The following is a 14,220-nucleotide window of genomic DNA, read 5'->3' on the forward strand; positions in this document are numbered from 1 at the left end:
AAGTGCATGGACACATCCTATCTGCTCAAGTTCAAACAAATGCCTCAAAACTAATTGGCCGACAGTTCATTCTACAGCAAGACAACAATCCCAAACATACTGCTAAAGCAACAAAGGATTTATCCAAAGCTAAAAATTGGTCAATTCTTGAGTGGCCAAGTCAATCACCCGATCTGAACCCAATTGAGCATGCCTTTTATATGCTGCAGAGAAAACTGAAGGGGATAAGCCCCCCAAAACTGAAGGAGACTAGCAGATGACAAAGCTGGGTGGCAGTGTGACTGTGAGGAGGATGCTATGAGAATGCAGGGTGACTTGGGACAGGTTGGGTGAGTGGGCAGAAGCAAAAATAGGAAGGAAGATTACTATCTAAATGGTGTCAAATTTGGAAAAGGGAATGTACAACAGGAATGTACAAATAGGGGTCCTTGTTCATCAGTCAATGAAAGTAAGCATACAGGGACAGCAGGCAGTGAAGAAAGCGAATAGCATGTTGGCCTTCATAACAAGGAGTTGAGTATAGGAGCAAAGAGGTCCTTCTGCAGTTGTACAGGGCCCTAGTGAGACCACACCTGGAGTATTGTGTGCAGTTTTGGTCTCCAAATTTGAGGAAGGACATTCTTGCTATTGAAAGTTCACATTTATATTTACAAAGCTTTTCAAGTCAAGAATAGAACTCAAAACGGAATGGATTATATTTGGAATAATAGGAGAAGATACCAATTTAAATAAAGATAAAAATGTTTTTTTTAATTATGGGTTAATAATTGGAAAGAAATTGATACTTAAATTTTGAAAAAATACAACCACACCAACTGTTAAAATGTGGATTAGGAATATGATGGACATAGCACGCCTTGAAGAAATGAGACTCCGACTAATAGATAAATATGACCAATTCTTAAGGAGTTGGTCTCCTTTCATCGACTTTTTGGAATCATGTGATGCAGCGGTACCGTAAAGATTGCTGATTTCAGTTCATGACGCGGATAGATCTACATCTCCGAATACAGATTTGAAAAATTCTCTTTTAAGGGGCCTTCTCTTCTATTTCTACTTTCCACTTTCTCTCTTCCTTTTTTATTTTTTATATACACACTTCACGTTTTTCTACTCTCTACCATCTATTTTTCCACTTTTTCCTCTTTCTATTGTTTTCTTTTTCTTGTCTTGCTTACTTCCTTCTCATAACATAAAACTAGAGGTTGTACATAGAATGGATTACGGTATTACATAGTTGGCACCTAAAATTAGGTTCCACTGTACTGTTTTGTGCGGTATTAACTTCTAATAAAATAATTTAAAAAAAAAAAAAGAAAGTTTGCAAGGTTAATTCCAATAAAACCCCAAAAAAGCCATCCTGGGTACCTTGACTTTCTGAAAAATATTTATTAAAAGCGAGCACTTTCTCAATGATGGATGTAAACTCAAAGTGATTTCTGTTTCCCTTTCTGAATAAGGCAGTTAGATATCACCTTATCTGTCATTATATGTTATCTATAAGAACTAAGGAAATATACTTCCATTCTCTAAATAACCAAAGATACATCGAGATCAAGGATGACAAACAGCACCATCTGTACAAAATTTGACAATGCGTTGACCCTATGAAGGCCAGAAAGCTTAGCACTAGTCCTCACCAGAATGCTTCATTGCCATTTTCACCTCAAACGTCACCCCCCCCCCACCCTAATAATCGTTTTCTCCTTTTCCCAAACTTCACTTTCTATGTCAGTAAAAGATTGCAGGAAAAGAGCCCGTTGTATCCTTAAATTCTTCAATAGCCAAGCCAATATCTGGACCAACATCTCAAGTTCACGTGTCTCCGGTTGGGACAAATCTTTCCATACAATTTTCACATACAACTCATATTCTTCATGCAGTTTAACACACACAATTCATCATAATAACACAACATTTCAAATTCCAAATATTAAAGCTGCATTAAACATAAAAAACGTTTGCACAGTCAATTCCCAACCAAGCTGAAAACTTAATTGCTAAACCCAACATGATTGTTTTAAAAAAAATAAATGCAGCTTTAAAGAGTGAAAAATATGAAGCCTAACTAATCAATTGACTATGAACATCAATACGATTTTCTATTTCAAAATTAGAGAATGCAAACATGATGAATAGTTGTCCCTGAAAACACTGCCTGCCATTTTCTCATGGCTCAATTTAACTATATTGCAGGGAGCAAATTTGACACAGGATTTATTAACCATCTATTCTTTTGAATTCAACAAAACATATAATAAAAATGTATAGATTTATTGCCTACTTTGCATCATGAAATTCCAATGTGCAGCCTGGGTGGGTAGTATAAAATAAAGAATTTCAGCTGCAATCTTTCTTCCCGTGAATTTTGTTAGGACTATCATGGGAAGGTGTTTAAGAGGGAACTGCAGATGCTGGAGAATCGAAGGTTACACAAAAAAGCTGGAGAAACTCAGCGGGTGCATGGGAAGGTGTTGGCTTATTCAAGGTGAAGCCACTTACTAGCCTTTAATCCAAATCTTAACAACCAGGCACGACTCTCCCTTTTCAGCACAGCAGCACATTGCAATTGTCCATCAGATTGACAACAAATTGTTTTGTATGTTCTCTAAGCCGCTAGCCTCTTTCTGGATAGGTCTTAGAAAAGCTCCTTTGTTTATATGTATGCACCATTGTAAACGTAACAGCGAGATTAATGATTTTAAATGCCAACAGGTTAGCTTTACTGACCTGTTACTGCAGAAAGCCAGGACAGACACAAGGATTACAACCAAAATAGAGCGCACAAGTATTTAAGGAGCTTTTTTTTTTTTTTTTTTTTTAAATAAAAGTACCCACCTAGGGAAATGATCAAATGGACATGAATAACATTAGTGTTAGAGAAATGGTATCTTACCTGGCAGTGGAATTGGCATGCCGGGTAATGGCACACGAAATGGCGGCACCATCACTGGAGGGAAGGCTGGGATTGCTGCAGTTGGTTGAGGCACGGAATGCGGTACTGGCGGGAGCATAGCCTGTTGCATGGATTGAGGTACAGACTGCTGTGTCGCACTGGTAGTCACGGCTACAGAGACTTGCGGCGTTGGGGTAGCCACTGAGACAGCAGGTGGAGGCTGATCAGGAGCTGCAGATACCAGTGGAAAAGTAAAGCTGGCGCCGTCACTCGACACACTCCTCATACTTTTTCCAAACCCTTTTAATGCTGAATATGTTGGTGTGCTTAATCGCATGTGATCTGTACCATTGCAAATGAAACAAAAGAGGCTATTTGAATAACATGTCACACTAAATGGATTATGAATGCCTAAACTTCTATTATACAAGCAAAGTATTTTCTAAGAACTGCAATCATCTTAGAACATGCGATTTCCATAGATATGGGCTTTCAGATTTAATTTCATAAAACCACTAAGATTGTGCTACAGTGACCACGGCATGAATACTCTGTTTCTGGAATGTATCTGAATGCAGTATCAATCAAGGTGGCTGGTTTTAGCAGAAATGTTTACTTCTTCCAGTAAATTACTAATACCCGATCATTCAATGGAAAGCTCAAAGCTAGTGTGTGGCTCTGAAGCTAAAAAACTATTAAGAATTTAACCTTCAGATCTGAGAGTTGAAAGATTTCTGCAAGCCAACAAAATTGAGAGAAGTTTAGTTTAGAGAGAAAGCACGAGAACAGGCCCTTTGGCCCACCAAGTCTATGCTGACCATCGATCACCTGCTCACACTCAGTCTACATTATCTCTCTTTACCATCTGCACTAGGGGAAATTTTGCATAGACCAATTAACCTACAAACCATCTTTGAGATGCAAGAGAAAACCAGAGCACCTGGAAGAAACCCACACAGTCAAGGGCTAATGTGAAAACTTCACACAGACAGCACCCAAAGTCAGGATTGAATCCAGGTCTCTGGTGCTGTGAAGCAGCAGATTTATCAGCTGCACCACTGTGCCCCCTTTGCATCAACAATATTGTTGCAATAACAATAGCAGCTACCACAATATTGGGCAATAACAATAGCAGCTACCACCCTAAACCATCGCTCAACACACCACTGGCATATTGTGGCTGCAGTGCATACCACCTACAAAAATACCAGTCGGGTTACATCCCCAGATAACAATGATTGCATTTTCTGCACCTGCAACACCTACAACCAAGGCCATGGCCAGCAGGTCTTTAGCAATGGTGCCTGCAGGTTCTCTATATTCACACACCATTATTTCTTGGGAGGGAATACATTGCCGCTCCTTGACTGTCACTGGTTTTAAGTGCTAAAACTCTTCATCCAACAGTATCATAAGAGGTCAAAGAACAGATCTGCTGACTGTCACGTCCTGAAAGGCAATTGGGGACAGGTAATAAAGATTTCTCAGTGCCGACACAGAAACATGGAGTCGCACAACACGCAATATTCCTGCTATTCCCATGCCCAAGTACAGCAATCGCATTTGTCAGCATTTAGATAATCCTTCAATGATTTGCCTATTTAAGTGCCTGTTTAAATATAATAACTTTAGTTGAATCACCTCTCTGGGCACAAACGCTTCACCTCAAATTCTCTTTGAAATTGTTTGCTCTCATCTTAAACCTACATATTCTTATTTTTGATAGCCCTTCACCCTTCAGACTCGTTCGTTCCAGGGAAAACACGCCCAGCCTACCCAATTGCTCTCCACAACTGAAGTCTTCCAATCCAGGCAATATCCTGTCAATGTCCTCTACGCTCTCTTTAGCACAACATCCTTCCTATAGTGTGCCAACCAAATCCACACATAATACTACACGTGTCATCTAGCCAATGTTTAGCCGGCCGGTTACACCAATATTTTGCATGCTGATCCATCTGTTCTTAAAAGTGAAAAAAAAACCCAATACAGAGCCAGATCAGGCCAGCTACAATTTCAATGAATGGTTTAGTTTAGTTAAACATGGACACAGGCTCGTCGCTCCACGCTGAGCATTGATCACCCCTTCACATATGTTCTATGTTAAGTCACTTCAACATCCACTTCCAACACATTCGAGGCAATTTTATAAAGGTCAATTAACCTACAAACCCACGAGTCTTTGGGGTGGGTGAGGAAACCAGAGCACCAGGAGGAAACAAATACAATCACAAGGAGAACGTGCAAACTCCACACAGGACATCATCCAAGGGCAAGGTCATCAACCCGGGTCTCTGATGCAGCAGCTCCTATAGCTGTGCTACAGATTCGATGAAGCCTATACTCTGATATTCTTATGTGGTTTATAGAATTAAGCTATACATCTCACACATTAATTTCCATTTTATAATTACACGATACACAAATTTCAAACATATAATTCTGAAAATCTGAAAAAAAATCCATCTTCTAAAAAAAAATGTATGGCACAATTATCATACAAAGTAAATCGGCGGGGATCATGCTCATAATTTTTTTTAATATTTTTACATTAGCACAATCAATTATAGTTTCTGGAAACCGGGTGACTTGCATGAAGTCTAATAGGAAGGTTTCATTTTTAATCGAGATAAATTAGTCCATGCCTCCGTCATGTTGATGGGTTTGTAAAATTGGTCCTAATGCCATTTGGCTAGCAATGTGTGATGAAAGAAAGATATTTTTTAAATTATGTCCACATTAACAATAATTAAAATTTAAAGGTATTACTTGCTGAAATAATCATGGATGATGCAATCTAAAAACCAAGAAATAGATCCACAATAGGAGGACTGATCAAAATAAACTAGTCCTTCACTACTGCACATATATCATGACAATTCACATTACTAGCAATACAGAAAAAATTTCAGTTTAAACTGCACCCAGTTTATAATGATACTGACATTCTTTCCTTCCAACTGTCAAATGGTGCATTATTCGCTGGTTGTTTTACGTACAATTGGTCATTACACCTGGAAATTGTACTTGGTGGAACCTTTGGTATACTACTGATATATTAAAATATCCTATAACTGTACTATTCCTACACATGCAATAACCTCACAGCCTTTGTCTCATAACTTATTTCAACATTTAAAATGTATGCTTCCTTTGAAGATCGGATTAATGTAAAGAAATATGTCTATCTGCTCTTCTGGTTAACTAGTGTCAATATGAATTTCTAGGTTCACATTCAGCATGAAAAATGCTGTCTACAGTTCTGCAATATTAACACTAGAGGGAGGACGTGAACACATTATTTCAGATTTACAAAACTTACAAAAGCATAGCCATCTTGCTTTAAAAATGACACTGAATCTTGGCTTTTCAATGTGCAACACCATTGATCAATCAATAGTTGTCCTACACCAGCACACATCAACTGCTAAGATCAATGGAGTCAACAATGAAAGTTCCACTCATTTCATTTATTCTTCGTGCTTTACGGAGAATAAGTTAGATGAAAAAAATTGTTTGCATTTATAAAACATCTCGCACAACCCCTCAATGATCCAACAGCTGTGAAGTGCTAGCAACCTGGTTAACTATAATAAGTGGCAGTTTTTCTTTTCATGAAATTCAGTATCATTGTCAAGATCAGGATTTCTTGTCCTTCCCGAATTGCCCCAGGATCAGTGCCAATGTGGTGGTCGCCTCAGTGGCAGGGTCAAATTCTAACATTAGGTGCTGATTGTCTGGGGTGCACACCTTAAGCGGGTACTCCGTGTTCCTTAATAAAGGACACCAAGTGCAAGAGTAATTCAGCCGGTCAGGCAGCATCTCTGGCAATGTTTTGGGTCGTGATTCTCCTTCAGGCCGACTGAGTGGGGGGGGGGGGTGGGGGGGGGGGGGGGGGGGGGGGGGGGGGAATGAATGAATGCAGACAAGGGGAATTTTGATTGGCAGATGGTTGAACAAAGTCCAGAGATAAAAAGACAGAAGATTTACTAAGGATAGAAGAGGCTTGAAATGTAATCCAGAAGTAGGAATATAGGTGGAAGGGTGGGGTGGAAGCAAAAGGGAGAAACGGGTGCATTTTTAGGTAGGGTAAGTTTTGTTGTGTTGTAAGCTAGCCAAGCGGATTATGATGCTGTTCTTCCAGTTAGCGTGACCTCCTGTAGCAGAGGACAGAAAGCTTTACTTTCCTAAATTGGAAGGTTTGATGAAAATTAAAGGATTCACACAATGGGTACTGAGAACAGAAATGGGAGGAAACCCTTCAGCAATATAGTGAATGTAGGGGATATCTTACAAGAGAAATTGGGAGTAACAAGGAGCTACAAAATATTATTGGCAGATTAAGAAAAAGGGAAATTCAAGGAATTCCATACAATGGAACCTGTCATTGGGGCAGAACAAAAATGGGGAAATATCTAGATCACGTCTGAAAGGAACTGCAATAGTCGAGAGAGATTTTGCTAGATATTGATTAGACAATCCAAAATGATATGGGTATCATGGATAAGTCTGTGGAGTCTGTCAGGAATTTTTCATTACTACATATTTACATTTTTCATCTGTATTCGCCAAGCAGAAAGACATTGCAGTTGGAAAGCTGAGGAAAGACTAGTTAGACCGATTTTTTCTTTCTTGAAGAGACCAAGGGGGTAGGTATCTGGTAGTAGACAAAATTATGAAAAGTGCAGATTGGACAGATATTAAGAAACTTTTCCCAGTGGCTGGGGTGTCCAAAACTAGAGGACATAACTTTAGGGTAAGACATGAGGTTTAAAGAGGATCAGGGAAAGGAATATATTTTATCTAGAGTGTGCCTGTAATGGAGATCATACTGTCTGAATGGGTGGTGAAGACAGGTACTTACACCACACTTAAAAAACTACTTACACACCAAACGAAAGGCAGCAATAGAGTACGTGCAGGTAAGTGGGCATAGAATAAGGGGATTCTTATGTACGTAATAGCTAGTTTGTGTTGTATAACATTAGAATTGTGATTCATGAGATCAACACGATGCAGAAAACATTAAGCATTCCTCATTTTTTCCTTTCACATTTAAGATTTCCCTTTGTAATCAAATATTAATTTCCCCCAAATAATATTCCAAACTGCTAATGAATATAAAGTGATTATTCTTCCTGGAATAGGCACCAATGAAATTGCAAAAGTTGACCATGCCTCTTATGCAGACGGTCAAATCCCAAGAACCAATAGATTTAATATATGCAATTCATTTGGTGAACCAAAACAAGCGTTCATGACTTCTGCATTACTTACCTGGACCTGCTGCCGACACCGTTGCAACTGATGTGAGAACACTGGAAGAGGCTGGTACCGTAGACTGAACAGATGATGTGGGTGTTGAGACAGATGGGGCTGCCGTACTACCAATAGGTGTTGATGTTGTAGTAATCACTTGTGAGGCCATGACTGGTGTCAGTTCTGATTGTTGAATTATCTTTACCCCCTCTGGCTTTGACCAGGCAGATTCTCGTGTCCGAGCATTGTAATAGTATACCTAAGCAAGAAAGAAAACCTCTTCAATGCTAAATGCAAACAGGATAAACCAATGTATAATATATATACAGCAATCATAAAAGGACATTTTTCCCACAAATGTATTTGGGATTAATTATTATCAAGCAGACTCGATTGAAAGTGCCTGCTTGATAATTCTAACCAGTACATCACGGACAGCGGTGTGGTTGATCACGATTTATGCATGGATGAAAAATATTCAAGAATTATTTATTACTCACCAACCAAAAATAGATGCGATAGACCTACAGTATTTTCCTCGTACACAAGATGATTTAGCTTTATGTCACAGGCTGCATTTATGTTAATTGTGCCTTTGATGTCAACACAGGAAATCTTCATTGGTGCACCTTCATCCCATTCACTCTCAACTGCTCCATCAATAACCTTACACTCCATTGCAAACCCAGCAGTGGAGTCAACAGTGTCTATTCCAGTGTTCAGCTGATTCACAAAATACAGGACATAAAAAAGTCAATGCCAACCCGCAGTATGAAACATGCGGATTATATCTATATCTGTAGCATGTGACATCTATCACTTGTACTACTAATTTGACATCTACATCTTTCCTCCACTTGGAAGCACAGGTGCTAATTTATAACCATCTCCAAAAGAAAAATGTACTAACCGTTCCTTAACACAAATCGATCCAACTCTTACCAGACCCTGAAGGTATCTAGACCGCTATTCAATAATTTAGAAATCCTGATGCAACATCCAGCTCACCAGCTAATGCTTGCCTTGATCCCATCCTATACATAAGTGCTACAGTCCCCGCACCCCTATCCCACTCACGGAAGCCGCAGTTCCAACATTTCATTTAAATGTACGTGGTTACACTCCTTATTGTTGTACCGTCTAACAAAGTAGGTCAATTTCAAGTGTGGTGGGTTTTCATAGTCTTTGGAACAGAAGAGGCTAAATAGACAAATTAAAATAGACAGCAATTGGATAGATTACAAAAAATCTTCAATGGCGGAGGTGTATAAAATTAGACCAAAGTTCCAAGCATACTGCCTTAGCATTTCAATTTACCTATGACATGTGAGGGGACCTTCAGTCCAAAGAGTCCCTGCCAGTGCTCATAGTAATCGATTAAACATAATTACACATTTATTTGCCTGTATCTTTTTCTCTGACACAAACATATGATTTTCTTTCAAGACAGACACAAAAAACTGATGTAGCAGCAGAACAGGCAGCACCTCTGGTGAGAAGGAATGGATGACGTTGCGGGTCGAGACCCTTCTTCAGACTGGTTAGGGATAAGGGAAACAAGAGATTATAGACAATGATGTAGAGAGATAAAGAACAATGAAAGGAAGATATGCAAAAAAAGTAACGATGATAAAGGAAACGGGCCATTGTTAGCTGTTTGTTGGGTGAAAACGAGAAGCTGGTGCGACTTGGGTGGGGGAGGGATAGAGAGAGAGAGGGAATGCCGGGGTTACTTGAAGTTAGCCAAATCAATATTCATACTACTGGGCTGCAAACTGCCCAACCGAAATATGAGATGCTGTTCCTTCAATTTGCATTTAGCCGCACTCTGACAATGGGGGAGACCGAGGACAGAAAGGTCAGAGTGGGAATGGGAAGGAGAATTAGTGTTTAACAACAGGGAGATCAGGTTGGTTCAGGCGGACTTAGTGATGGTGATCCGCAAAACGATCTATGTTTGGTCTCGCCGATGGAAAAGAGTCCACATCTTGAACAACGGATACAGTAGGTGAGGGTGGAGGAGTAGCAAGTGAACCTCTGCTGAACCTTAAAGGACTGTCGGGGTCACTGGACATAGTAGAGGGAGGAGGTATAGGGACAGGTGTTGAATCTTCTGCAGTTGCAGGGGAAGGTACCTGGAGATGGGATGGTTTGGGTGGGAAGGAATGAGTTAACCAGGGAGTTACGGAGGGAACAGTCTCTGCGGAAGGCAGAAAGGAGTGGAGATGGGAAGATGTGATTCATGTTGGGATCTCGTTAGCGGTGGCGAAAAATTTGGAGGATTACGTGTTGTATGCGACAGCAGATGGGGTGAAAGGTAAGGACTAGGCGGACAAGTAAGGGCCTCATTTATGATGGAAGTAGGGAACCCCCATTCCTTAAAGAATGAAGACCTCGGATGTCCTGGTATGGAACACCTCATCTTTGGAGTAGATGCGGCATAGATGGAGGAATAGAGAGTAGGGGATAGTCTTTGCAGGAAGCATGGTGGGAAGAAGTGTAGTCAAGATGGTTGTGGGAGTCAGTGGGTTTGTAATAGACGTCAGTCGATAGTCTATTTCCTGTGATGGAGACTGTGAGATCAAGAAAGGAGAGGGAGGTGTCGGAAATAGTCAAAGTAAATTTGAGGGCAGGATGGAAATTGGTGGTGAGGTTGATGAAGTCCATGAGTTCTACATGAGTTGCCCAGACCATCCAAACAACATGCAGGTTGCTTCCTGAAGCACACTCTTCATCTGTAATGCATGTAACTTTTTACATCAGCTGCGCACACACACACACACACACACACACAGTGCATTCAGAAAGTATTCAGACCCCTTCATTTTTTCCACATTTTGTTACGTTACAGCCTTATTATAAAATGGACTGATGGCATGGTTGCATTATATATATAATCTTTTTCTTTAAATATTTCTTTTATGTTTCTGTATATTTTTGTATTTTTCTTTTGTGTATTATTTGCATGTTTCTTATTAACACGTTCCTTTTCTTTTTTGTTTTATTTAAAATGAAAAAAAAATCAACATTTTTTTTAAAATCATCAATCTATACACAATACCCCAGAATGAAGAGGCGAAAACAGTTGTTTAGAAATTTTTGCAAAGTAATAAAAAAGAAATAACTGAAACATCACATTTTCATAAGTATTCAGACCCTTTGCTGTGACACTCAAAATTGAGCTTAGGTGCATCCTGTTTCCGTTGATTATCCTCGAGATATTTCTACAACTTGATTGGAAGCCACCAGTGGTAAATTAAATTGATTGATTGTACATGATTTGGAAAGGCACACACCTGTCCATATACAGTCCCGCAGTTGACGGTGCATGTCAGGGCAAAAACCAAGCCATGAAGACGAAGGAATTGTCCGTAGACCTCCGAGACAGGACTGTGTCGAGACACAGATCTGGGGAAGGGTATAAAACAATTTCTGCAGCATTGCAGGTCCCGAAGAGCACAGAGGCCTCCATCATTCTTAAATGGAAGAACTTTGGAACCACCAGGACTCTTCATAGAGCTGGCCGCCTGGCCAAACTGAGCAATCGGGGGGAAAGGGCCTTGGTCACTCTGACAGAGCTCCAGAGTTCCTCTGTGGAGATGGGAGAACCTTCCAGAAGGACAACTATATCTGTAGTACTCCACCTATAAGGCCTTTATGGTAGAGTAGCCGGATGGAAGCCACTCCTCGGTAAAAGACACATGACAGCCCGCTTGGAGTTTGCCAAAAGGCACATAAAGGACTCAGACCATGATAAACAAGATTCCCTGGTCTGATGAAACCAAGATTGAACTCTATGACCTGAAGGCCAAGCATCATGTCTGGAGGAAACCAGGCACAGCTCATCACCTGGCCAATACCATACCTACGGTGAAGCATGGTGGTGGCAGCATCATGCTTGGGGATGTTTTTTAGCAACAGGAACTGGGAGACTAGTCAGAATCGAGGGAAAAATGAATGGAGCAAAGATCAGAGAGATCATTGATGAAAACCTGCTTCAGAGTATTCAGGACCTCAGACTGGGGCAGAGGTTCACCTTCCAACAGGACAATGACTGAGCACACAGCCAAGACAATGCAGGAGTGGCTTTGTGACAAGTCTGCAAATGTCCTTGAGTGGCCCAGCCACTGCCCGATCGGACATTTCTGGAGGGACCTGAAAATAGCTGTGCATCAACGCTCCCCATTCAACCTGACAGAGCTTGAGAGGATCTACAAAGAAGAATGGGAGAAATTACCCAAATACAGGTGTGCCAAGCTTGTAGCGTCATACCTAAGGAGACTAGAGGCTGTAATCGCTGCCAAAGGTGCCTCAACAAAGTACTGAGTAAACGGTCTGAATATTTATATAAATGTGATATTTCATTTATTTATTTTTAATTACTTTGCAAATATTGCTAAAACCCTGTTTTCGACTGAAGCCGTCCCCCAGCTACAGAACGCTCCTGCCATTGCGTTGGGGGAACAGGTGAGTGGTGGAATATTGTATTGGGGAATGGGTTGCGTTGGGGGACCAGGTCTCCCGTGTGACTGGGGCCCAACAGATCCCACTTAGTCTAATTGATCTGTTAACATTAACCTACCTTCTCTCTCTCTCTCTTGATCAGCATACCCTGACATCCAGGGCATTTCATACAGTTTCTGCATTTGCTTTGTTGGCGTTTAACTTGCTCTCATTAACACATCACCCTAATGGCATCATCAACAGCTAATTCCAGGAATCATCCTAACAGAGACATTCCTTCAGCCCATCCAACCACAGTCTCCTGGCCACTTAAAATTAGTTTGTTTACTTCATCCAAGTCCCAATAAATGGTCCTTAAACTGAATGTTTTCCATGAATGTTGCCAGAATGTTCCCCTTCCATGAATGTTGCCAGACCTGCTAATTGTTTCCAGCATTTTCTTCTTCTATGCCATTTCCAAACCAACTGAAAAGGCTCAATGACATACTCATGGAAACATAGAAAAATAAGTGCAGGAGTAAGCCATTCGGCCGAGCGGGCACCACCATTCAATATGACCATGGCTGATCATCTAAAATCAGAACCCCATTCCAGCTTTTTTCCCCCCTATCCCTCAATTCCTTTAGCCCCAAGAGCTAAATCTCTCTTGGAAACATCCAGTGAATTGGCCTCCACTGCCTTCTGTGGCAGAGAATTCCACAGATTCACAACTCTCTGGGTGAAAACGTTTTTCCTCATCTCAGTCCTAAATGGCCCACCCCTTATTCTTCAACTATGACCCTGGTTCTGGACCCTTCAAACATCAGGAACATTTTTCCTGCACCAAGCTTGTCCAATCCTTTAAGATATTTTATATGTTTCTATAAGATCCTATCTCATCCGTCTAAATTCCAGTAAATATAAGCCCAGTCGACCCATCCTTTCATCATATATCACTCCCTCCATCCCGGGAATTAACCTGGCAAACCTATGCTGCACTCCCTCAATAGCAATATCGGGGCGGTTACGGTGGCGCAGCGGCAGAGTTGCTGCCTTATAGCGAATGCAGCGCCGGAGACCCGGGTCCTATCCTGACTATGGGTGCTGTCTGTACGGAGTTTGTACGTTCTCCCCGTGACTGCATGGGTTTTCTCTGAGCTCTTCGGTTTCCTCCCACACTCCAAAGACGTACAGGTTTGTGGGTTAATTGGCTTGGTAAATGTAAAAAAGTGGGTGTAGGATAGTGTTAATCTGCGGGGATCACTGGTCGATGCAGACCCGGTGGGCCGAAAGGGCCTGTTTCCGCACTGTATCTCTAAACTAAACTAATAACGTCCTTCCTCAAATTAGGAGTCCCAAGTTGCACACAATACTCCAGGTGCGGTCTCACCAGGGCCCTGTACAACTGCAGTAGGAGCTCCTTGATCCGAAACTCAAATCCTCTTGCAACGAAACCACTACTTGTATCAAAAAAATAATCACATCCAAGTGCTTGTTTTATCAAACTGATTGCATTAGATCAGAACCAGTCTTTGCCTGTTGTAGACATGGATGTATTGTGCAGTCTAGTCGAGTACAATTTCTGATTCGCACACCAGTTAATACAACAGAACGTACAAAGT

General features: G+C 40.9%; 1 protein-coding gene and 1 long non-coding RNA gene across 6 annotated transcripts in view; one reads left to right on the forward strand and one right to left on the reverse strand.

Moving 5' to 3' along the window:
- Nucleotides 1–14,220, reverse strand: part of tcerg1b (transcription elongation regulator 1b (CA150)) — a 75,939-nt gene that overhangs the window by 49,935 nt on the left and 11,784 nt on the right. For 4 of the 5 annotated variants that reach the window (XM_055642592.1, XM_055642589.1, XM_055642593.1 and 1 more), the window contains exons 4-5: nucleotides 8,174–8,414; nucleotides 2,897–3,238 (exon numbers count right to left, since the gene is read on the reverse strand). In XM_055642592.1, the coding sequence (XP_055498567.1) occupies nucleotides 2,897–3,238; nucleotides 8,174–8,414 (583 nt within the window). The remainder of the gene's footprint in view (nucleotides 1–2,896; nucleotides 3,239–8,173; nucleotides 8,415–14,220) is intronic. The other variant, XM_055642594.1, reaches the window with a different exon arrangement.
- Nucleotides 408–2,816, forward strand: LOC129701426 (uncharacterized). The gene is made up of 2 exons (XR_008724193.1): nucleotides 408–2,390; nucleotides 2,472–2,816. It is a non-coding gene; the product is annotated as an uncharacterized LOC129701426 (long non-coding RNA).

The sequence above is a fragment of the Leucoraja erinacea genome, chromosome 11 (assembly GCF_028641065.1).
Source record: "Leucoraja erinacea ecotype New England chromosome 11, Leri_hhj_1, whole genome shotgun sequence".
Taxonomy (NCBI): Eukaryota; Metazoa; Chordata; class Chondrichthyes; order Rajiformes; family Rajidae; genus Leucoraja; species Leucoraja erinaceus.